General features: G+C 35.7%; 1 protein-coding gene across 18 annotated transcripts in view; it reads left to right on the plus strand.

The window, feature by feature from the left end:
* LOC125679452 (kin of IRRE-like protein 3) overlaps positions 1–26,032 on the plus strand; it is a 61,645-nt gene extending 35,613 nt beyond the window's left edge. For 14 of the 18 annotated variants that reach the window (XM_056155104.1, XM_056155101.1, XM_056155096.1 and 11 more), the window contains 13 exons: positions 11,595–11,673; positions 14,016–14,225; positions 15,532–15,657; positions 15,873–15,987; positions 16,532–16,731; positions 16,894–17,002; positions 17,801–17,952; positions 19,275–19,535; positions 22,273–22,569; positions 23,106–23,216; positions 23,509–23,675; positions 23,772–23,902; positions 24,164–26,032. In XM_056155104.1, the coding sequence (XP_056011079.1) occupies positions 11,616–11,673; positions 14,016–14,225; positions 15,532–15,657; positions 15,873–15,987; positions 16,532–16,731; positions 16,894–17,002; positions 17,801–17,952; positions 19,275–19,535; positions 22,273–22,569; positions 23,106–23,216; positions 23,509–23,675; positions 23,772–23,902; positions 24,164–24,311 (2,085 nt within the window). In that variant the 5' untranslated portion in view covers positions 11,595–11,615 and the 3' untranslated portion in view covers positions 24,312–26,032. Of the gene's footprint in view, positions 1–7,473; positions 7,596–11,594; positions 11,674–14,015; positions 14,226–15,531; positions 15,658–15,872; positions 15,988–16,531; positions 16,732–16,893; positions 17,003–17,800; positions 17,953–19,274; positions 19,536–22,272; positions 22,570–23,105; positions 23,217–23,508; positions 23,676–23,771; positions 23,903–24,163 lie in introns of those variants that run through there. The other 4 variants (XM_056155109.1, XM_056155108.1, XM_056155110.1 and 1 more) reach the window with 2 other exon arrangements.
* The last annotated feature ends 855 nt before the right edge of the window (positions 26,033–26,887 follow it).

Genomic DNA, 26,887 nt, shown 5'->3' on the forward strand with positions numbered 1-26,887 from the left:
TCAGAGCATGTAGAATGTTTCACGATAATATTGAGATAGAAAAATGATTTGTTTTATATCAGATATTGACCATTATTGTACTATTATTGATAACATTGGTTTATAGACTGGTTGTGGGATTAGCGGTAGCTATATGTTTACGGTGATCCTGTGCGCATAGAGAAGCTGCAGCTTTGGGGAGAAGCCAAGATTCTCCTGGAAATCTAAGTGAATGTGTTAGTGATGATCCAGTTATGTCTCATTAGAGCTTTAAGCAGATATTATTTTTCTATTTTAACCAATTTGACTTTGTTAAATGAATTTTCCAAATTCTTTACTTCCTTCTTCACAGATTAACGCTATAGTTGAAGTTTTGCCCAAACAAACAATTTAGTTAGACAAAGAACGTTCTTTCAGAAAATGAATCCCAGATCAGGAGACTCTTCCAGAAAAAAAGACCTAAATCCCCCTTTTATAGCTCAGTCCTCAGAGGTCTTGTTGAGGACATGCTGTTTGGATCCAAAACAATATTGCATTTAAAGAATTGGCTCTATTAATGAGCACATGTTGCACCTGTGCCATACCAGGAACTGGATCCATAGACAGATATTTTGACATTTAGGAATCACAGCATGGCAGCCAGTAATTAGCAATAATGGAGAGGGCTACTTATGTGTTGGTCTGGCAGCTCAATCACATGACCAATGTTTACATCCCCCAGGGGACTCAGGGGCACTGTCTATCTGGGTTAATGTAATTTCTGTAACCAATCATTGCATTCTGAGATTCCATGACTTTTTAAAATCTGCATTCATTAACTAAACAAGAGGCCCATAGGCAACAAAGCTCACCAAACTCATCTTGCTCATACTTATATAAATACTTGGAAGTTTCATACACAAAAAATTGAAAACTTGAACAAATTGCTATGCTGTTTCAGGAGCCATGGTGTGAAGAAACTGAAATCTAATCCAAATGAGGATGTTTGTATATCGATAAATTGTACTTTGTGGTTTTTGACAACATTAAATCAATAAGCCTATACATTCCTATGTAAAACCTAAATCTTTTCTGAACTATGCACCTTCATTGTGGGCTGTCCTGGCTCGTGGGGTCATGGAATGATGTTGTACTACATGAAGATGCTTTCATTTTGTTTATTTGACAAATTGTAACTTTATGGTTCTTTAGAAAAAAGATTTATAAAGAATACTTTATTTTCTTGCGTAAATGATAAGAAAAACCAGTTGTGGTCCAGACCTGGTTAAGCAATCTTGAATCTTCTATATCATTATATAATGAAGCTTTCATGCAAGTTTTGACCTTTTGGGTTTGGTGGTTCTGAAGAAGAAATTTTTAAATACTCCATTCTATTTTTATTGTTCCTGAATTATCTCCCCTCAGAAAAGAACATGACCCTTCATTTGAATTTACTTGAATCCCCTTCATCCAGGGATGCTTTATGTGAAGCTTTCCATTGAAATTGGTTTAGTGGTTCTACAGGGAGAAGTTTAAATGTGACAGGTTCAGTGGTTCTACAGGGAGAAGTTTAAATGTGACAGGTTCAGTGGTTCTACAGGGAGAAGTTTAAATGTGACAGGTTCAGTGGTTCTACAGGGAGAAGTTTAAATGTGACAGGTTCAGTGGTTCTACAGGGAGAAGTTTAAATGTGACAGGTTCAGTGGTTCTACAGGGAGAAGCTTAAATGTGACAGGTTCAGTGGTTCTACAGGGAGAAGTTTAAATGTGACTGGTTCAGTGGTTCTACAGGGAGAAGTTTAAATGTGACAGGTTCAGTGGTTCTACAGGGAGAAGTTTAAATGTGACAGGTTCAGTGGTTCTACAGGGAGAAGTTTAAATGTGACAGGTTCAGTGGTTCTACAGGGAGAAGTTTAAATGTGACAGGTTCAGTGGTTCTACAGGGAGAAGTTTAAATGTGACAGGTTCAGTGGTTCTACAGGGAGAAGTTTAAATGTGCCAGTTCAGTGGTTCTACAGGGAGAAGTTTAAATGTGACAGGTTCAGTGGTTCTACAGGGAGAAGTTTAAATGTGACTGGTTCAGTGGTTCTACAGGGAGAAGTTTAAATGTGACAGGTTCAGTGGTTCTACAGGGAGAAGTTTAAATGTGCCAGTTCAGTGGTTCTACAGGGAGAAGTTTAAATGTGACAGGTTCAGTGGTTCTACAGGGAGAAGTTTAAATGTGACTGGTTCAGTGGTTCTACAGGGAGAAGTTAAAATGTATGTGCCAGTTCAGTGGTTCTACAGGGAGAAGTTTAAATGTGACAGGTTCAGTGGTTCTACAGGGAGAAGTTAAAATGTAACAGGTTCAGTGGTTCTACAAATGTGACAGGTTCAGTGGTTCTACAGGGAGAAGTTAAAATGTAACAGTTTCAGTGGTTCTACAGGGAGAAGTTAAAATGTGACAGGTTCAGTGGTTCTACAGGGAGTAGTTTAAATGTGACAGGTTCAGTGGTTCTACAGGGAGTAGTTTAAATGTGACAGGTTCAGTGGTTCTACAGGGAGAAGTTTAAATGTGACAGGATCAGTGGTTCTACAGGGAGAAGTTTAAATGTGACAGGTTCAGTGGTTCTACAGGGAGAAGTTAAAATGTGACAAGTTCAACATCAACATTGACGGACAAATTTGATAAAAACAAAGCCCAGAGCTACAGATAGAGATGACTATTCTTATTGTTTGGAGTACAGTACTAATGTTATATTATTGTTTGGAGTACAGTACTAATGGTATATTATTGTTTGGAGTACAGTACTAATGTTATATTATTGTTTGGAGTACAGTACTAATGGTATATTATTGTTTGGAGTACAGTACTAATGTTATATTATTGTTTGAAGTACAGTACTAATGGTATATTATTGTTTGGAGTACAGTACCATTATATGGTTGAAATATTTTCATCATTTGAGTACCGAGAAAAGAAACAGGTTTTTTTTTAAAAATTATATATAGTATATAAACTTCATTACAAAGAAGAAGGTATGGATACTACAGTATTTTGACCAAAAAATATCAAGCATTTGGTAGAAGTTTTAAAAACTTATTTTTGATAAATAAAACCGTAATGATTTGAAATTTGTTATACTCATCTATTCTTTGAATATGGTGTCACAGATATTTCATAAGAATTATAATGTGATCAAAAATGTACAGAAAGAGTTAATTACAGGATAGACTAGACAGATAGGCTGATTCTCTTCTGGAGCTAACTCAATTACGATGATATTGATCAATTTCTTGTGTTTTGAAACAGATGTGAAAAATCCAGTTGAATTGATCACTTCAGATTCACAAAATACATACATTATAGCTGTAGTATAATTCATTGTCTTATTGAGCAGTCTTAAGGTATTTTCCTTTTAGGGCCCAATGCATGCACAATCGTACTGTATTTATTGGTTTGGATTGATGATTCTACAAATGAGTGAAGAAAAGTCTCAAATTATTACAGAAATATTGTCCAAAGAAACAGCTTTCTTGTGTTCTAGAAAGCATTAAAATCTTTGCAAGTGTACTTTAAATACCCAGATAAGAGACATTTTTCTGCCAAAATCTTGCCTAAAGCACATGACGATTTGGGCACATTTTTTTGGCAAATTTATCAGAGATATATAGTATACATGCAATATCTGATAAACCAGCAATTGCTGAGCTGAGTATCTTAATTACTTTCTAAATTGAGAGCCCTGAGACCAATAACTTGTATACCCTTGATTGCATGTGCCAGGGAATTAAGATAATAAAATCAGTTCCAAATTTTGACTTCATTTAAATAGCAGGTGATGAAAGTGTTTATTATGGAGATGCTGTGGATATTTATGCAAATCGGCTTGATAAGTGTATTAAGTTTGTTAAAGTCACATTTGATAATCTTAATGAGGTGATTTCGAACTCTCTGATCCCAATATTAATTTTTCCCTTATGAGTAATAGACAGTGTGTTTCAATGGAAGAGTTGCATTAAATCCATTCTTCGCATGCAATTTAAGTTCAAACCGATGTTAAAAATAAGTTTATACCGAAGGATCTGCTTTAGCTGTCAAGTTTCACAAATCTCAAAATCTTCAGGGAATTCTGATGCGGTAAAAAGCTTTGTTTTAAAGATGTTTTATGTTAAACAAATTATCGTGATGCTGAGACCATTGATTATCAGTGCACCTGTTGTGATGCATGCTTCATACAGGTCACATTAAGAGATGATATAAAGCTCCCTGACTCATACCCCTAAAAACTTTTTTTCTCGAAACTTTGCAGCTCTATTCTGATAAGAACCGTAACATATGGACTGGCTTTGTCTTGGGGGAACCTGATACAGTTGAGCGGGGTCTAAATGATCTTGCTGGACATGTTGTGTATTCTTCATTGTGTTGTTTTATCTGAGGTGGTGCTCTTTGTGTATTATGGTAGAGACTCGGGTTACCTCAGCTGTAGGGTCATGTACGTTGTATGGGAGGGTTCTTATCTTAACAGTATATAGGGTCATGTTGTAGGGGGGCTCTTATCTATTGCTCAGGTGTTAGACTGATTGAAAAAAAACAGTGGTTTATGAAAGAAAACACTTCATTTTATTGCAGTGTCTTAATTTGTTTGTATGTTTTAGTTTCTAAAATTAAAGTGAAGGTGATTTTGTAAAAAACGAGAGATATCGAGGGTTATCACAGCTTCCTGTCATACTCTATATTTCATCACTTCCTGGGGGTGTGTTTTTGAAGTCAGCTGTAATCCTTTGGCACCTTTTTTTTAATCTTGCATGTTTTTATCATTAAAATGCTGTTCCATTCTCTTCTTATGTAATCGTTCTCTTTTGTACACTGGATTTTCCCGATAATTTGCCAAGCCTAGTTTGTTTAAATTAGATATTGACAGCCTCACTACATGCACCTGTATATTGAAGTACACCTATAGATAATTAGTATAGTAAGACATGTCAATCAATCAATTAATCAGAGGTTTGATCTAAACTTATAATGAGTTTAATCAGTTAACAAGTCTAGCAATAAATTCCACTTATGTTCTATATTGTATCAGGTATTGGTTAGATTGTAACCATTAAGGTGGCTCGCTACACCTTGAAAGAGTTTTTCAAATCAGCTTGAAATGATTTAATTATGAAAGATATGAGGGTATGTAATAAGTACTTATGTCAAAAAGCCAGAAAATATGCAATTTTGGATACAAATTATAATTTTCCAAAATTTATTTCAATGAATATGAACAAAAGACTATGGCAGATTTTAATTTGGGATCTGCAGATCACTAACATGATATTTTATCCACTGAGCTGACAAACAAATAAGTTTACAAAACATTTATCGTGTAAATCGCAATCTTAATTGTGATGCAGTGTCATAGAAAATCTAAATCTTGGTGTAATGAGCCAACTTAACATGTTCGATAATTGATATATGTCATTTTATTAGGGCTGAAACGATTCACCGAAATATCGATACCGTTCGATATAAACGCTCGATTCAATATTCAATTCATTGCCTCGATTTTCGGTTCGATACGTTTATTACAAACGGGTTCAGTAAAATACATCAGTCTCGGCCAGTACATATTATTTCTACCTGCATGAGGGACAAAATAGCATCAAATAATGTTCAAACTGTTGTTTGCTGGGGTTGGCGAAAATAATAATAAACCATATCAGTTTAAACTACTACAGCGAACAGGCATCTCACCATTTGGCAGTTTTGCTTTTAAAATTATGATTTTAAATCTTGATAATTAATATTTTCTTCAATGTTATTATTGGTTTTTTCTTTAAATTGTATTGTATTGAAAGTATTGAATCGTGGCATAAGTATTGCAATATGTATCGTATCGTGAAGGGGGCGTATCGTTTCAGCCCTACATTTTATAAGGACAGTAATATATTATATAAATTGACTCTTCATTAGGAGTGAGAATGATTGGGGATCAGTTTATTTGACAAATAGGATCAATAACTGAATATCAATAACTGATCAGAATGATTATTGATATATCTGCATTGTAATTGCCTGTTGGTCAGCTGTATAAACTGAGATCACAGCTTCCTATGATTTACAGTCACAATATCCGCAATGGTTTATATAGAATCTTCATCATCATTTTGAGTTTCATCTGATGATCCGTGCCTGTCAATGAGACGTACGTGATCCAACTCTTCGGATCAAGTTACTGTAGTTAATAAATCTATTATAATCTCCTTATATATTATTGAATACACATTTTTATGATAATAAAGGTATCCTTATTAAGGCCAATTCAACTTAATTAGTAGATTATCATCCAGGGTCACCAAAAAGTATGGGGCAGGTGGGAGGATTTTATTTTTTAATTTTTATTTTCTGGGGAAAATATTAAAGACAAACGAGGTTTTTTTTTCAACAGATGCGCATCATTTAACAGTTTAATGCCAGATGGATATCAATGTATGTTATTTTCACATACGAATTCCAGGTTAAGTTTTAATTTCAAACAAAAATATACTTAACTTCTTCAACATTTACGCCTGTAAGAACATGAGAAATTAAGAAAACCATATAGATCTATTAGACTATTTTCTTCACATGGCTTTTCGCGTTGCTATACCGGAAATGTAAACAAGAAGTGCAAATATAAATACCGGAGTCGGACATGAAAATTTTCCGGAAATCGCAAGTTTCGCAAAATAAAAAAATTTGGGGCGGGGATGATAATCTATCAATTCAGTTGAATTCGCCTAACATTCAATGATTCAGAAAGTATATTTTTTGTGTACACAGTTTTGCTTGTGACGTGGTCTATCATTTTCCACATAACGAAACATGTATTGACGTATTGTGACATCATCAGTTTTAGAGAGAAATGATCTGGTTTCAGATCAACCAGTGTGCTGATCCGTAAAGTCGGATCACACTCCGCAAATTTAACAGTATCAAAAAATGGATTATTGATGGGGTATATAATATTTAAATGCACTTGCCTACAGAGAATTAGTCATAGATGTTTTTCTGTTTATATGACAACTGACTGGCAATATGGTGAACACAGGTTTTTTTTCTCTGTTGGATGGGATAATCATCTCAGCATTGGTTACAGCTAACAGGGATTATGTGCTGGATGATGTATGAAGGGACAGATATTTGTAATTTGTTGTATTTGATGGTTTGCAAAACTCCATGACTTTAGGATGATCTTAGCATACCCTCTCTGGCATTTCTCAATCATTTTCTGTCACATTAATATTATTAATGTCCCGGTGCCTCTTTCATGCTCTGGTCAGGCATAATTTTATCACAGTTGATGATGGAAAATAATAGAAATTTTTGTAGAAAAACATTGGTGTAATGAATGAGAACTAATTTGTTTTCATGCAATATTCCTGTCTGTGAAGAAAATTTGTTTACCTTCAAGGATTTGCTTGCATCACTGACAGCATAGGGCTTAAGTGTTTAACATGCAATTCTTTCACAAGAGATACAAGTTTCTGAGATGTGCTTACAGTTTGGAAACACTGAATGTGCATTGCTGACTGCTGAGCCAGGGGTTGTTTTGACATCCAGGGCCGCTGATGCTTGTCCAAGTAAATTGGATTCGAAACCTCATTTTGGTGGGAAGACAAGTTTTGCAGGTATCTTTACCAATCCACACCAACTGGACTCGAGGTCTATCTTGTTTATCTGATAAAACTGAAGATGTTGTCCTAGATGTGTAGACCATTGCTCTACAAATAGCTCTACAAACAAATGATTCAGCAAATTATTGAGATCACACAAGTACTATCTGCGGTGACCACAAAATACTATCATTGACCCTATACACAATCTTTTTCAAATCATGCATGAACTTGATGAGGTGTGTAAATAGTAGAGTAAGTACTGAAATCTATGACAGAACTCTTCAGCCATTGTGACCTTGAGTAAGATGGTTCTGTACAAAACAGGCTTTGTAATTGGTCATTTATCAAAGAAGGAGATGCAATCATTGGATGCACATGTGTCTGTGATTTCAAATGCTTGTAAGTAGATAAAGTAAACATATTGTTGACAGCTGCCATATTGAGTGACAGTGAAAAATTGATGTCTTCTATAAGCCCAGCAGATCTCTCCTTCACGCCCCTCCGATTATCGGAGCCTTTGATGCGTAATGATACATTCCTAGTTCCAGGTGAACACCAAATTTTGGACATATGTACCTCATTTCTTAACAAAACCATTACAATGATTGAATTCAAAGCCAGCCTGAGGTTGTAGTCACATTTGATGCAGTAGTGTTATATTTGTACAATGTATATATTAGTTGGTTGTCAGGGTTCTTTATTGCAAAATGGAGAATATATAGGGTTCTTGTAAGTGAATAATATAATTGTATTACAGAAAAAACACTGTATAAACACTGTAGAATCTGCTGAAAGGTTCTATGCATGCTGTTTGAAGTGAATATTCTTTTTATCGTGAGGTATATTTCTTTTATCCTGAATACATTCTGATTCTAATCACGCTGGTCTAATGTGAGACATGGGGAGTTGTATAATACAGATTGAGTTAAACTATTTTCTTTGCATTCCAAAAGTTCTAGGTCTCAGTGTTACCAGAAACCAGAACCGATTCTAGGGTTTTAGTGATTCTGGGGTTTTTAGCGATTCTAGGGTTTATGCGGTCTTATCCAGGTGCTGGAAATCAAATGAATAACACGAGTGACTTCGTACAAATCGTACAAAATAATTTGCTGGAACATTTTGACAGTACATTAACTATATTAATGTGAATCACATGTCTGTTTTGAATATTGAGAAAAATTTGACACGTGGCATGTTCCTGAACTCATATTCTGAGATAACTGTTATCTGCCAAAGTGATTTTGTCAATTTCACAACAAGTAGATTTTTTCAATCTATAAAATCTTTTTTCAAAGGAAGAAACTCCATCTTTTTGCTAGGTTTCCAATTTTGTGGTGCTGATGAAATGATACAAAGTTTTGTGGAAAGTTGAATGGTGAACTGTTTATCTGTATGCTAATTAAGTAGCATTAATTACAAGAAAAATTACTGATACTATTTTTAACATTTTTAAAAAGGTGTTTGATATCAGCACTTCACATATTTACTCTCTTTGAGGTATTGAAGGAGATGAAGGGGAAGTTTGAGTTCTTTTTCTGTAATTTGCTTCAGAAGCTCTAAATGGGTGTATCCTTGCTCCCCAAAAACCTCTCTCCCTGTTCACAGATGAAAGGTCAGTCCAATTACCTGCAGTACAAGTATGACAGAAGTGGAACCATATGCTCTTCCAAAGAAGAAATGGTCACAGGGTGGTTTACCAGCATCTTACTGCCCCCCGAGGTTAGGATAATATTGGTATTGGAGAGTTCAAATAGAGCCTTGTGCCCTAACATTGTATTTGACAAGAGTTGGAGGGAGTCGCGTTGCGGTTGTCCATAGTTTGCAGGATTTCTTCAATAGCAGTCCTATAGATTAAACAACTGCATGATATTTTGCATATGTCATTATTTGAAGTAATGAGAATGTACCGTTCTATCCAGAAGAAAGCAACTTAGTCAAAGACTTGGACAACCTCTTTGATAAGGAAACAAATCATTGTTTGTAATTGTTTTATACATGTTTTATTGTTCCTGACCATATGCTAACATAATAATGGCCGTCAATGAATATTTGTTAGCGTCTGGTTTATTTTACAGTCCCACAAAGCATATTGTGTAGAAGCAGTTATCGGAAGTTATCTTTTAACAAGGAATTAAATATTTTTAATCTTTTGTAGCCAGCAGATAAGATTTTAATTAATATTAGTAGCCTGGTAGTCTGAGCCACAAATATTCCTGAGGTTCCTCCTGTTCCAAGGTCATTCATTGCACCGCCACTGTACACTGTGTCTGTTGTGAAGGGGAGCTATGTACACTGTGTCTGGTGTGAAGGGGAGCTAAATGCTTTGTCCTGAAGTCTGTTTACTGATGTCGACTGTTACAGTACAATTGTAGAATCCCCTTACCATTGTTGCCATGAGCTTTATGATGTCTGATGATGACTTATTCCTGTAGTATGTTATGAGCTTTTGTTTGCCCCTTGCACATTTGTGTAGGCAGCAAAAAGCGGAGTTCTTGACGCCAAAAAACCAAGTCAGCTCGTCAGCTAGAAGAGAGAAAAACAAAGGTACTGTGATTGACGGTGGATGACACAGATTTGCATGTGGTATTGAGGTCTGATGAAGATTGCTATCAAAGTCATAAGGATCAGTGCCAATTTCTTGCATGGAGTGCCATGTGTCTAGACAAATACCTTTTTTTTTTAATATGTGGTACATCAACGGGGCTCTGAATTAGCCTCACAATCAACAGTTGTCTTGTGTAGTCTCTGATAAGTCTTAAGCAAGAATTGAAAACTGCACTTTCTGATCATCTGATAATGCTGTTTATGAAAGCAATTACAGATGCTGTAGACTTTTTAAGTTGATACATTAAACCCATTGTAAACAAATTGAAGAATACACATTTGTTGTTGAGGAGCTGAGGTGCCTTCCATCTGAAACCTTTCTGTATATGTGCAACATTTGTTTGTCTGTTTGAAAGTCAACAAATTGTCTTCGATGTGGAGGATACAAATGAGTGCATTTTACCAGACCAATTGTTCATTAAGGAGCCTTTTGAAATGGCATTAAGACTCTGTGTATTTTGATATGTTAATTTGCACTATTACGGATTTTGAATGATGTGATGGTGTCTTAGTTTTTATCCTAAAAATGTTATTTTTAAGGATTGAAGTTGAATTTGATTAAAAAGATATGGTAACTGGAGGCTCCTTTAATTTCCGATTAAAACCTTGCTTTAGTGAAGTTTTTCTGCTGGATGGCACTGCACCCTGATTCTCGGGGCCATGTGCCAGGAACCATCTTAAAATGTTGTTGATATACCAGCCGATTACACAGGAGATAGCTTTAATGAAGCAGGTGCTCTGATCTTCATCACAAACACTGTGTCTTCTAAATGCTATCTATTTTGTGGGGAGTTTTTACAATTCAAAAATTTCTTGGCAAGGATATAGACTGTGTCCCTGAAAATGGATATTGCTTTTCTTTGGCATTATGATGAATGAATCGATCTCTGTAGAAGTCTGTTAAAATCTTATTAGTGTTTGAGAATGGTACCCATTATATGATGTTGTGTTGCAAGGAGATGCCTCTTCTAGGTGGTGCCCTTGTTCAGTTTGAAGTGCATCATCTTGATGCCATTTTTGGCTAAATGAAATGTTCAAATACGGTTTTATGGTGACTTAATGCCCCCAAGATAAAAGTTTTAGTGTATATACTTATGTAGTCTACCTTCAGCATTGATTTTGGACTAAGATAAACTAAAAGGTCTAAGTTGAAGCTATATGCTAGAAAAGGTCATGTCAAGGTCAGAACTGTCACAATAGGACCAGCCCATGGTTGTTTACAATAAACCTATATTTTATAGCATTTCTTGAACTCATCATTGATACAGTGTATAAGTGTTTAATATACTTTTTTTTTGTTTTTGATGTCAGCATCAAATGTGAAATGGAGGTAAACAGGGCACATGTGTTACACAATGGTAACTTGAACTGCATGTAAATTTAATGTCTTCTTTATGTATTTTTCAGAGTCCTTGATATTTTGGTACCATGGCTAACACTGCACCACTTGTTTACGGTTTTGTCTTTGCTTTCCTCCTCCAGAAAGGTAATTTACATATATAAGTAAATTAATAAATACATTTTCGTGCAGTTCGATCTACATTCACGGTTTTTCTGTCTGAAATACAACTGATATACATTATAGTTGAACCTCGGTATCTCGAACACCGATATTTCAAATACCATGGATGTGTTGAAGTGATTCGGAAGTCCCAACTTAAGTTCTTATTCTTTAAGTATTTTACCCTCGATATCTCAAATCCTCAGATATCTCAAAGTTTTTTCTCAGTCCCATCGAGTTTGAGATAACATGGTTTGACTATATATCCAATGCAGTCATAATTTCAGTTTTGACGTACAATAAAAATAGTAAAAAATTAAATGACTGAAAATTTTAACACAGTATATGTGTTTGTGAGCAGAACACAGAAGATAAGAACTTGTAAGATAAAAAAAAAATTTCTCTAAAAGTACGAAACATATCTAATGATAGAAAGCCAAATACGAATCTTCACTGAGTTAAACTTTCCTTTTGATCTAGTTTGTCTCTGTTAACCCCTGTGAATGTCTGTGTAGTGAGATCGATATGACAGCAGTAATTTAAAACGGTAGACGTGTTTTGTGATATGGTAGAACCCCCCCAGAAATTTTCAACAAATGAGAAACAGGCCTCTGATGTGCTGCATTAGGCCCTTACTGTGTGCTAACTGGTTCCCTGCCTACAGTTCATGATTTAAACTCCAATTCTGCTAATTGATCTTACCCAAAATTTCATTAGCCAACTTAAGATTTACAAATTTTTCAAGAGCATGGTGTATTTCACAGCAGAAATGGGCTCCACATTTTTAGGTGTATTACGAGTGAATTTTGATAGTTTGTCTTTGATGATTTTGAGAGTTTTATTTCGAGTCTGAGTACCTCTAATAAGTGACATGTTATAAATTGCATAATTCTAACTTCATAACAAAATGTGTTTCAGACATTATTTTTTATGGCTGGGGTTTTTTTTTTTTTTGGTAATTGAACACCTCGTAGTTGATTTGATTGGCAGAGAACCACAGAATACGCTAGATACCTGTAATGAAAAACAGCATGTATCGGATCATTAGTGTAATGGGGAGATAAAAAATCAGAATCTGCAAATTTGTTTAAATGTTTGAAAAGCCAACACAATGTTCTCTGAATGTTTATGCTGTTTCTGTACAGTAATAGTTCTGTATCATGCCAGCCACATAAGCACAAGTTTTCGGTTAATTAGGCATGTATGGCGTTTTGTCATAGTCTTAGGCTTACATTGTATTCTGACACTTGCTTTGGGTAATTTGCAATGTCTGGGAGGCTGTTCCGTGACTACCAGGAATGGGTCTGGTGGGGAGACCAAAGAACTGTACACTAGTTCTGTGTTTGCCACATTCTGTATCGCCATGTAAATCCAAAGTCTCTGGCACTTCAGCCATTCTTGCTAAACCTTGCCTGGGGCATGGGATTCTGATACAAACCACAGACATGAAACACATTATTTCTACAGATTTAACACCAAATCTTGGTCCCTCAGCAACATGAGCTTCATTCTGCAGATGCATGTTGTGGTAATAAAAAACAAATTGGTAAAATGATCAGCAAAAACTTCACAAATGCGATAGACTAATTAACTCAAGATGCACACCAATGTGAAAAACTTTCAACTTCACTGTGGAGTTAAGATAATTAAAAGTGCACCATATGTATGATTGCTTTGTCATATTTATTGCAAAATATGAAACAAAATATGCAAGCTTTGATTGAAGGCATGCTGTGATATTTATTTTTGAAAAATTCATAGCACATTGCACTTTCTTTCCAATTTTTCATTCCCAGCCATATACACTGTCAATACAGCATAAATAAAGTTGAAGAAACAGATTTTTTGAATTTCTGATGAAGTGCAGACATTCTGAATATGACAATCCAAATGTTGTATTTGCCTGTTGGTATCCTGACATGTTCAGTATTTAGTTTAGAAATATTTGGATAATTTTGCATGCTGTGTTGTTACAAAGGGAGGTTACTGATCTTTGATAATGCCAATGACTTCAGTTTCACTGTACTGCATACAGAAATGAAAAGAAACAAAGCTTAGTATTTACATTATGATTGAATTATGAAACTACAGTGATTATAGTGAATCTTTAGAGCCAGCGAAGATCAGTTTTTTTTTAAAAAAATCATTATATCCATACAATTTTTGTTCTTTTCCTCTTATAAGGAAATAAATATTACTTTGCAGTAAGCATTAGTTTGTTATAAATGTGTTCATTGTAAGCATGTTTTACTGTATAAACAAAAGACATACTTTCTTTGAGGGATCTTTGTTACTATTATCAATGCCCCTTTGTTCCTTTTTCCCAGTGTCTGGTGGACAGTATCTTTTGGAGGGGCCGGTCAGTCAGAAGGCTAGCATTGGAGGAAGGATTCTATTGAAGTGTGTGGTGAAGAATCGCTCTGGCATCGTCCAGTGGACTCAGAATGGATTCGGTCTGGGAAATGAACGAGACCTGCCTCCGTATTCTCGTTACAGAATGGTGGGGGGCACATCCAAGGTCAACAATGATGTCATCGGTAGGTTCACATTCTAGCAATGCTAATTAGTGTAAGGTAAAAAGTTTATTAACATCATTAAGAATTCAGCAGACCACTAAAAGACAAATGTCAAGATCTGTTGGTCATTGTGGTAATTCACCCCTACTCCTCAACATAAGCAAATACAAACTGTCAATCAGGAATTGGGGTGGGAGGTGGGGGGGGGGGGGGGGGGGATAGAAATTAGCAACTGTTCCTGGATTGCTGTCTTCATTAGAAGTTGTGATGTTTTGTTGATTAATTTTGACTGAGTCATTCAGAACCCAGAATACCTCAGTAATTCCCTACACCTGCCTGGTGTATCACGAGGAGGGAGCTCCACGGGGCCTGCCAGGGTTTTCACTATGTATATAAGTGATGGATGATACAACACTGTCGCCTATTAGTGTGGTTGATTAGTACAGACAACACCTACTGTGCTGGAATTACTGTCTTCATGCTCAAAATTCCATTCTGAGGAACACGGAATATATATAAATACTGTCAGCACAGAGGGAGGGGTGACTATGTGTCCTATTGTGTTATCTCAGTCCCTGATGAAAGGTGGAGCTGACAGAGTCTTCTGTTACTGGTTGGTTTGTACATCATAAACCAGGCTTTAATATATTCATAATATGCATGTTCATGTATAGTGATGTCAGAAACTTCATTACTACATTATAACAACCCACCATCCCACTCATTCCTTGATATTTTTCATTTTCAGGACAATTAGATTATTCTCCACCATTCATCAATATGGGGACACTTTATTGTTAGCACACACTTCAAATCGCACGTGTGTTTTAAAATAGAGAATAGCTGATGTTTTATGAGTATGCCACAAAACAGAGAGTGAAGTTTTAGTGTGGTATCACTAATTAAATAGGAAGTTTTAGTGTGATGTCACTAATTAAATGGGAAGTTTTAGTGTGGTATCACTAATTAAATAGGAAGTTTTAGTTTGTTATCACTAATCAGATGTGAAGTTGAAGGGCATATTTATTTCTTCTTTAGAGGTTTTTGTTTCTAGTCCTTAATTCTGTCATGTGTAAGGGTATTCCTTGCCCCCCCCCCCCCCCCCCCCCCCCCCACCTCACTGTTTTGGTCTAAGTTAATACCATAATGATTATAGATGTCTAAGTTTGTGGCACCTCATCTAAAGCTGGTGACATCTGGATATGAGTGTAATATATTGACTTAGACAGAAACAGCAAAATCAATCTTTACTGAAAAATGACATTGATGAGGTATTTTATATAAAAGTGTTCTGCTTATCAACCAAACTGAAAATCTTTTGTTACAGAGGAGTTTAGTTTAGAGATCACCAATGTCCAGTTAGAGGATGATGGGAAATACAATTGTCAGGTGACCCCTACAGATGATGACCCCCGAGTGTTGCTAAGCGATGAAGTTCAAGTTACAGTCATAGGTTAGTGTGATGGTATATTGCTATATAAAGAAAACATTGTGACAAGCTAGGAGAAAAATGCTGATTTGCACAAGAATCAAAATGAATTTTTTTTTATACATTGAAAGCAAAAGCAATGTTACTGCAACTGAACAAAAGTCTGCAGTCATAATGCTTGTTTTCAATAACTGTGACTGAATGATTTGATTCATTATTGACTTTTGTACTTTTTACAGCTCCTCCCAGCAATCCCATAATAGATGGGGGCCCGATCAAGTCCCTTGTGCTTGGAGTACCCACCAACATCACCTGTATGGCAGATGGAGGGAAACCTGCTCCTCAGATGTTGTGGTATGTTTGCTAAATGTCCCTGTTTCCGTAATGCACACACTGACTTAAATGTATCAGAAGATTATCTTAATCCTTGGATGCTCACAATACTTACTTTTTTTATGTTTTGATGATAATATTTGTACATGGTTGATTTAATGTAAGTAAGCTAGAAAGTGCTCTTGACCTTATTATACCCAACAACATCCCTCTCAATGCTTATGTAATTACACACTCTCCATGATTTTTACAATTCTACTCCCTTCTAAAATGCAATATATTGTGCTTTCTTTGTAAAATCTTCCCAGTTACAAAAAATATCCTAAAATTTCCTAGGTCATTTCAATGCATTAAAGAAAATCCCTCTCCTTTTGTAGTACCAAGTACTTTGGTACTTCTAACAATTTTCTATTTGCAGTACAAAAAGCATTTATCTATTCGATTGTGTTGAAAAATCTTCCATGTGATCGTCAACAATTTAGACCGACAGGCATAGGCAGTGTGTAATTAACAACATACATAAATTTTCATGTCTGTATCGTTGGTTTGTGTTCACCCACTGCAGGTACAAGGAGGGATCGGGAAGAATCACAAACAACACTTACACCACCGGTACCACTAACGAACTTACCAAGGTCACAGATATTATCGGTACTTTGACCTTGAAGGCTACCAACGAAGACCACGAGAAGAAAATCGAGTGCCGTGTCAAAAATGAAGCACTACGAGAACCCCTAAGCACCTCTGTGATATTGAATGTGCAATGTAAGGCTTTCTCAAAAGAATTGTTAAACACATTTTTTGTAAATCTTGATAGACTTCATTGCTCCAAACAGAATGATTTTTTTCCCTTCTCAATCTGATGTATTTAGGTGCATGTCTTGATGAATCTTGACAGAGAATTTTTAGACCTTGTTTGATTTCTAGATAAACCACGAATCAACATCAGCCACAATATAACCCGTCCCCTGAGAGAGAACGATTACGTCAGGTTCTCCTGTGACGGGGACGCCAATCCGAGGGAGGTCCACTGGAGGTAATAAAGACTGTCGTAAATGTTTTGTTAAATTCATCACACAATATGATGTACTCTTCACTAAAGATCAATTTGATGAATACCTTATAATATGTAAAATATGATGAAAGCTGCAAAATCAGTTTGTTGGTTGATGATGCCGTATCTTGACGAATTGTAAAAGAGGAAGAAACGATAAGGTGGTGAATGGAAAATCTTAATGAAGTAAACTGTGGAATCATTTAAATTCATAGATTTTACAGTTTGGTTGGATGTAATTTCATGGATTTGGTTTCTGTACAATGAACATCATATAGATTGTGTATTTCCTTGTAGTTTGAAATTCGTAGGTTAGTAGTACCTATGAAAATTACCCCCCCCCCCCCCCCCCCCCCCCCCACACACACACACACACACACACGAAATCTAGTGATTCGTCAGTGAGGTTTAGAAATCAAATAGATTTTTTTTATTCTAAGAAAATGACATCATAAAAATGACCATGTAAAACTGTTTTGAAATTTGCACTTTCTGCATCAAATCGAGAAAAATTCAAGTGCAGTGTAAGTTAATTGTGATGTCATAAATACACTAACAAAAGTGTATTGTCAAAGCACTTGTTTTTGTCTGAGCACTATTCCCAGCTTTTATTACACATACCAACCATTACATAAATAGATTTAGTATTGTGGCTTGATGTGGGACTGAAACTTAGAGATTCTAGTGCTGTACAGAAAATGAGTGTTTTGCTGTGAAATGGTTTGACTGTGAACTGGTTTGACTGTGATCTGGTTTGACTGTGAACTGGTTTGACTGTAGGTGGCTGAGGGATGGTCATACAATCAGGGGACAGACCAGGAGCTACATAGATGTCCCACATATATCGAGCAAGTACCACCAAAACACCATCATCTGTGAGGCGACCAACTCCATTGGTAGCAGCACCGCCAAAATGACGCTGGAAGTACTGTGTAAGTATGTTGCTCAGACTGAGGTTAAATATCAAGCTGGAACTAGTGTCCAGGTATTTTACTCAGACCTGGAGTTAAATATCAAGCTGGAACTAGTGTCCAAGTCTGTTGCTCAGTATTTATATAGCTGAAATATTTTGCAAGTATGTTACTCAGACTGATCAAGCTGGAACTATAGTGTCCAAGTCTGTTGCTCAGTATTTATATAGCTGAAATATTTTGCAAGTATGTTACTCAGACTGATCAAGCTGGAACTAGTGTCCAAGTTTGTTGGTGCCACTTAGATCAAAATGGCACTGTAAATACTGTGTAAGGATGTTGCTTCCATTCAGGTTAATTTGGTTTCAGATTTATTCTCCCAATTGAATTCATCACAAAATTCATAAAGTGGTAATTTTCTAAGATTGTGTATTGATTAAGATGAAATTCAATAGTTGGGTTCATTTTACCTGACTCTTGGTAATTGAAATCTTGCCACATCTCATTTTCAGAGAACTAGATTTATTTTCTCAATCTGCATATTATGCCAAACATGATCAGTGACTCACATCAGAGAGATGGTCATCTATGACATATATTTCGGGGGAACCATTCTGAATTTTGTAACAGAATGCTGATGGTATCAACTGCAACTGAACTGAGAACAAAACCATCATTCAGGCCTGCACTATCTGTATCCATAACTGATTTTCTCCAATATTTTATGAGTGTGTTATCAGAGTTTTCTATTTTGATGTTTGTCAGAAGAATGCTGCACTCTTTAAGGTGGATTGTTTTCTCCATACAATGGCCGAGACCCACATGATTTCTTCACACAATTATTCTGTCACAACCTGCTGCTGCTGATGTTGTCATTTATGTACGACAGGCAATTACAACTCGCTAAAATTGGACCTTGTTTCCTCTCTTTAGTTCTTTTAGTTGTTACTGAAATGATGCATACAAAATGCTTATTAGTTTGATTGAGATAAGGAGTGGTGCATAGCCATCAAACACTTGACAGCACCATAAAAGCCGGGAAATGTTGCAGCCGGGATTTTAATGATTATAAACTTATTTTTATGACACTTACAATGAATTTTCTTTCCTTCAAGCAAATTCTTAGATGAAAAAGAATAAAACTTTCAATGTTAAGAAGCACGTTTATTTCTTTATTGTAGAGCTAATGATACTGCTAATCTGAAATTTAATATGATTATGAACAAAATAAAATTTTGGGGAAGGTCAATGCATGCTTGTCCCCAGATACACAGTTCAATTACCCCTTGCCTTTCATAAATCTCCACATTTACAGCAATCAATAACTTTTCCTTTTTCAATAGATGAACCTAAATTTTATGGGGTTAACCAGTACATTCCTGTGGACCTGAACAAATCTGTGACCTTGACCTGCAATGCCACTGGTAACCCTCAGCCCCAGATTCGATGGCAGCGGTCAGACAACCCAGCTCCTCTTAGTGAGACGACAACCTTAACCATCTCTAACATCAGAAGGCAGGACCTGGGAATGTACATTTGTGAGGCCAGTGCTCTCTATGGAGCTTTCACTACCAAGAAATTAGATGTGTATCTACTTCTCAAAGGTACGCCTTTCCTAATGGCTGATGCTGATTGATTTTTTCTCTCTCACCGTGAGACTTCATTTTTGCTTTCAATTGAAAGGAATAGAATGATCTCTAACCCCATCAAATCAACAATAAGTCAATTATTCTGGAAGTTGTATCACGTATGTATGTACATAAACAACATTTGTGAACATTAATTGAATTATCACAGAAATGTGCGTAACTACTGAATAGTGCGGAGGTTACCTTGTAATCTACTTTTCACGTTCATCAAATTATACAACAGAACAAAAATTTAGCAAATCATGTATGTTACTAATAGAATCCTTCATTGGTACGAGTGTGGGATAGGGAAATTCCACCGAGGGGACAAAATTCGCAGTCTAGGATGAAGGTTTGCCGAGTCCTAGACAACGAATTTTGTCCCTGAGGTGAAATTTCCCTATACCCTATACGAGTAAAAATAATGAATTATTATTTTTCTCCCATTTTATCTACAGTTTTGTGCATTAATTCAGCAGCTTTTTGAAGATTTGAAATTATCAAAATCTTTATTTGAACTTAAATGCAAAAGCTAATAAGACCGAAAAAGCATACCTGAAAATGGTTTACACTTAAAGGGGCATTAGCTGTCATTTTGTCATCAAAACATCAATGAAAATTGTTCTATTATCACTTGTATATATTTCAGTAATAACATCAATGAAAATTGTTCTATATTACATGTATATATTTCAGTAATAACACCAGTATTTAATTATTTCAAATGCATTTTAACATCAAAGTAGGTGCTTGAATGTGTAATTTTGGTGATTGAATAATTATTGTTTTCCTTACAAATTTCTTTACACTAAAAGCATAAAATGTAACTAGATTTTTTAGGTTTCTCATGTTTTTTAAGAAAATAAATGTTTTCATTAGTCATTAAAGGGAAAGGCAACCCTATAACCACATTGTTACTTTTATGAATAGAGTATTACTTACCGATATCATAAATGACAGTTTTTAACAACAAAAACCCTTCCTTAATGATTAAATCAACATTAATTTATCATATATTTTGAATTACCCGCCGCTAAGAGAGCGGACATTGAAGTTTATAAGTTATGACGTCACACTGTCGGTTCCGGTTTATTTCATCAGCAGCACTGTAAACATGACAAGTCATGAACAGATAAGTTTGGAGCCATATAGATTTGAGCCCGTTCTTTCGCAAGAAGAAATCGAGAAAAGAAGACATTCAGTCGAGTCGCAGACCAGGCAGATGGTACACGTTTCTTCATACAAATATATCAAACCTCAACTTAATTGTCATTTCATTTCACAAATAATGGATCCACAGTTTACATAAAATTTTCTTCTCAGATGACATGGTAGGGTCAGGAATTTTGAAAACACTTTTTTTTCACATCTCCCCTACGCATTAGTGGAATTAACAGCTTGACAGGAAGACGTTATTAAACCTATTTATTCGTAAAATCTATCACATGCACATCTTTGATCATCAAAACCGGAACAGACGGTGTGACATCAAAATTATTGATTTTTGTGGTCTTGGATACAAAAGAGTTCCACATCATGGCAGCCTCTATTTCAATTTTTAGGTCACCTGAATCATTCAGGTGACCTATTGCTATCTGTTTTTGTCCGTTGTCGTTCGTCGTGCGTTAACATTTGAACATTTTCAGCTTCTTCTCGGAAACCCCTGAACCAATTTCAACCAATTTTGGCATATAGCATCTGTGGGTGGAGGGGAACAAAAATTGTGAAATTCGTGGTCCCTGCCCCCCTGGGGCCTGAGGGGTGGGGCAAAAACCATCAAAATGAGTGTAATTTTAAAAAATCTTCTTTACTCCTGGACATCAAGAAGCCAAACTGTGGGCATAATTATAATGAGCGTTGAGCCCTCTACCAAAATTGTGAAATTCATGGCCCCTGGGGCAGGGGTTCTTGTGTTAGGGTGGGGCTCTATTGGTCATATACTGAAAATGTAGAAATTCTTTGAAAATCTTCTTATATTGGTTTTATCTAAGGAGTAAATAACCCTTTTCTTTATGATGTCTCAGACCTGGGTTTTTTAAAAAGGATTATTTATTGAACATAAAAATGACACATGTACTTCATGACCACATAGCTATTCAATGTTTCTTCCATCCAAAAGTAAAATTCTTATATTTAAACACAAACCTAATTCAAACATTGGAAGCTTGTTACATGATACTCAGGTGACCTATAAGGCCCCTGGGCCTCTTGTTAATGTTTTCAAATTAGTACTGAAGCTTTATTTAGGCCGTATATCAACAGAATAGAATGGCAAATTTTGATAATATAATTAATCCTTTGATTTATCATGTAAATTTTTTGAGGGGGATGGCCTTCTCCTCTAATATATAATTTATATATTCCTATGCCATTGAGAAATTGAAAATAACCAACAAAAAAAACCAGTTGCCATCACTTTCACAGCTAATGCCCCTATAAAATGTGTACATTAAGCTACCAGGTATATCAAATCAAAATCTGAAGAAAGCAGTACAAAATATTTTACTTCTACATGACCTAATGTAAGTCATAGAAAATGGACGCAGCAGTGTGAGACAGAAAAATCTCACATGTCTGTCTCACATGGGTATTGTCATTCTCACACTGCATGGTGATAATGTGGAAATAAATAATCTTTTGATGTCATATGAATATTTTGACAGAAGTCTTAATTGCTGCTGAATCTGAGTTATAACATCTCATTATATTACAGGTCCTCCAGAAATCAAGAGCAAGGCCACTCAATACGCTGAGCCTGAGCTGGACGGCAAAGTGTCATGCTTGGTGCGATCTGTTCCCAACCCTGACCAGATCTTGTGGATTAGGGGAAATAAAATCATTGACTACGCACAGTCAGGGCGGTACTCAGTCACGCAAACTCAGATGGCTGATGGTGTGGAAAACATTCTCCACATCACCCACCTGACTCACGGGGACTTTGGGGACTACATATGCACAGTGTTCAATGGTTACGGAAATGACACCATGACAATTACCTTGGCCGAGACAGGTTCGTTCTTTTAAGACAGTCCTCGCTATTTAAATTGCCCAAATATGGGAAGATGAGACTGAAAATCCGTCTGGCCAGTGTGCGCTGTGAACTAACTCTGCTTGGTTATGAAATGTCTGGATTGACAATGCATGTACATTTGAAAGATTGATATTTATCACTATTGATTGAGATAGGGAAAGGGCACTGTAATAGTTTATTTTTGCTGTAGTTTAATTTTCGTTATATTTTAATTTTCGCTGTGTAATAAAATGGAGGGCATTTCAATGTGGTGAAGTAATCTGACCCACACTGATTTATGTAGTGTGGAAATGAAACCAGAAAACCGTGGATTTAAACAGGAGGGAAAACAAGTTTTGTTTAGAGACCATGAAAATAACAAGAAGTGAAATCAAAGCTGTACTTGGCAGACACGGGTTGAAGTGCATTCAGAATGTTATGTTGGTTTTAACTTGTTGATATGTGATCTAATTTTGTGAAAGTGTAAGGGACTTCCAATAATCTCTAGTTAAGAAAATAAATGATTCTTTTTGCAGAGAGTTTACATTTAAGTTACATCATCGGTGCGATTTGTGGTGGTGTGGCAGTGCTGTTGTTCATCGCGGGAGCCTGCATTCTGTATCACAGATTTAAATCTTCCGACAATGGTATAAACATTTGTCTTACTGCAGAAGAAATGGAAGTCTTCTTCCTTTAATTTACAGGCAGTTGTTGACGTAAATTTTTGGTTAGAAAACAATGATGTCATTATGTAAGGTGTTAAAACGAAACATAAACAAACGTCATCAAACTCGTTTAAGTAATGTAATCCATTTTATGCAAAGTTTGTTTACGCTCTTTCAAGTTCACTGAGCTTGTATTAGTGATGGATATTGTTTTGATTGTTAGTGTTTGTAAATATATTTTCTGATGATAGCCATTTTCTTAACTTTATTTCAGAATCTTACGCAGAGACAGACAGCCACACGGAATTCAAAAAACGAGAAAAATCTGATTCACCGTCTGATTTCACAAAGTCTACTCTGATGGATGAGTGGCGACAAAATCTCAATTATCATTGTCCAACAGAATACGATGATATCAACAACATCAATAATGTCTATAATGTAAGTTACAGAATCGGGCAGCGTCATGTCTAATGAAAGAGTGAAAAGAGAGATAACTCTTGATAATGTTTTAACCTTTCATCTTTTTATGCACAGGATCCCAGGATAAATTCCAGTGGTTATGGGACATTAAAATCAGACCATATAATAAATGGGTATGAAAATCACAATGGACACTTATTTAGTGACTACACCCATAGGAGCGATGAATCACTTCCTGTTGAAAAGTGAGTGGATTTTGATTTAGTAAACAATCATCCATGTTTAGGTAATTTGCTAAAGTTTTTTAAGAAATGGACATTATTTTGATAATGGAATTTAAATTGAAAGTGAAAATTATACATTGTATGATTTATAATTTGGAGTGTAATGTTTCTATAGTAACAATTGTGAGTTGATCAAGGGATATGGGTAGTCTTGCATATTATGAAAACGAAGTCGGGGAAATATGTTTATAAACTGTCTGATTCTGATTGTTTAATTTTCAGTGTTAGTGTATACAACACAAATAACTATGGGACCAGCACTTTCAGAAGTGGATCTCAAACTGACTTTACGAAGCCGGACTATGGCAGTGACCCTTACCGATTACCGCCTGCCAACTTATCGACCACACAACTGGCAACAAATGTCTGAAAATGACAAAAAACTTGGAAGTCACCTTTGGCTATTTTACACCACATTCAAAGAAACAAGCCGAAATCACTGTTTCACAATATACAACCCTAAAGACAAAACAATGCAATTCTTTCATTCATCTGCTTTCCATTTACTCCGAGAAGGACTTTTATAGATATTGGTGGATGTGGTAAAGGGGTTTGGATACTCATGTGAAAAATTTGTACCCATTCAAATTGCTGATCATTAAATGAACAGACAGAATTCCATATACAAGTGATTGTTACATTGTCAGCGATGGCAGAGCATTTGAAGACGGGAGAGATTTACAGACTTGTTGTAAACGTCTAGCTGTCTGAGTGTAGTAGACATTTTGTGATATGTGATGCTATTACAGGATACAGAGCATTATAAATGCAGACGGACATTTTTACACATACTGTTGGGCAGATGGAGAACTGACTGGTTCAGTCACAGTAAGCTTGATGACAGGGGTTGTGTTTCATATGTTCATGTTTCAGGAATATTTTAGTGCTGAAAGCGTTTTTATATATATATATATATGTAACTGGGAAAAAAATTGTTTTATCTTTTCGTTTGTCAACAACTACTGAAGATGTTGCTGGACAGCACAGTATATACAGGTATTGTTGCCAAGCAACTTTTTTTTAAACAGAAGTTAAACAAACATATGATCCACTTCAGAAGATTTTGAGAAGATTTGGTTTTCTGTGTCCCTTTTTTCTGTTTTGATCTCTTATCTGCCAACTACCAGCACAGTAATGATGCTACAAACACACGGTGGCCATTGGTAGAATTCATGAAACATTCCAGCTACTTCTAAGTGCAGTAGTTCCACATTTTAGATGGATTTGTATTTCATTTTTCATCAGTTCTCTCACCTTCACCTATTCCACACATACTGAGTTATTTCATACTGTTTTGGGTTCAGAGCTATAATCTTCATGAATTGAAACATTTTCACCTGATTTTACCACTATCCCACAATCACCAACAGGAGTTTGCAGTCAATTTCATCATGCACTGCTAAACTTGTCCTATTCTATGCAGACAGTATCACTGCAAGACACAACAAATTCCGGTGATGACAATGAATACAGTTAATGAACTAAACATAACTCAAAATTCTAGTCAAACTATTCAGCAATGGCATTTGTTACATTTAGTGTAGGTAGTTTACCGATGCAAAGAATTAAAGTTTTCACGTGTACATGCTGATACACACTGTGTGTATACTATGTGTGGCTATTTAATGTTAAGTTTTAGTTGAAGGCAGTGTGCAATGTCATTGTTATTTTCTTTGTCTATGGTATTACTAACAGGTGTTCATGGAGTTGATTTTAGTCCCAGTTATTGCTTCTATCTTATTTCTTCCCATATTTTCTGTGTCTAGATTTTGTGTTGACAAACTGTGTGTGTGTTTGTGTATGTGTGTGATAGAGAGAGAGAGAGAGAGAGAGAGAGAGAGAGAGAGGCATGCTAAAAGTGAAGTTTTTAATTTTTTTTTATTTATAAAGGTCACAAATTATTTATGCTGTTTTTTTTTTAATTATTTTATATGTGACAGGATGTATTTACATGTTGATAAGCTTATTTAAGTGACTGATGTATTTAATATTGAGTGATGTTTCATTTTTCACATGTGTAGAAAGTTTCCAAAATCACAAAAATCAAAGGAAGAATGTACTGGAAATAAAATCTTGTCCAAATAATAAAAACATGCTTTTGTTTTTACTGGATTATCCAAGTTTACCATAGAATGGTAAACAAGAGGCCCATGGGCCACATCGCTCATCTGAACAGCAGTTCCTAGCAATAAACAAGCTTGAGCAAAACTATCATTATACAAGCAGTTTTGTTCCGAAAAAACTTTTCAAAGGTAACGATTAAAAAGTCATTTATTATCAAACTTGACTACAAATTCATTAATTATCATATGCTCTTGTAGATGGGTATGACTTTTCATATTAACAAATTTCATCTAAGGATGATTTGTGCCAAGTTTGGTTCCCTATACAATTGTATGTAAACATTTGATTCCCTATTGTGGCCTCACCCTAAACCCAGGGGTCATGATTTTCACAGACTTGAATCTCCACTATGTCAGGAAGCTATCATTTAAATTTATGCTTTTCTAGCCCAGTAGTTCTTGTTGAGAAGATTTTTAAATGACCCCACCTTAGTTTTGTGATTAACTCCCCTTTGAAGGGGGTATGGCTCTTCATTTGAACAAATTTGAATCCCCTTCACCCAAAGGGGGGGTTGGGGTTCAGATGAGCTAAAACAAAGATGTAACCGAGGTATTTTTTATACCCTTAAGGGACTCCAATCCTCAGCAAGGTTTGGTAACTCGCGTAAAATCCGGAAAAAGTTTATTCATATCATAAATTCCGGCAATTATATTTTTGGGAACTCTTCTTTGAAAAAAGAATAAGAAAATTCTTGTAGCCTCACATATGTAAACAAATGGAAATGGAGGGGAATTAAATTGTATACAAGAAAGAAATAAGAAAGGTTGGTTCAAGAAAGCCTCATCTACTGCTACTACAACCATTAGCACATGTACCGATGAA

The sequence above is a fragment of the Ostrea edulis genome, chromosome 2 (assembly GCF_947568905.1).
Source record: "Ostrea edulis chromosome 2, xbOstEdul1.1, whole genome shotgun sequence".
In the NCBI taxonomy this organism is placed as follows: domain Eukaryota; kingdom Metazoa; phylum Mollusca; class Bivalvia; order Ostreida; family Ostreidae; genus Ostrea; species Ostrea edulis.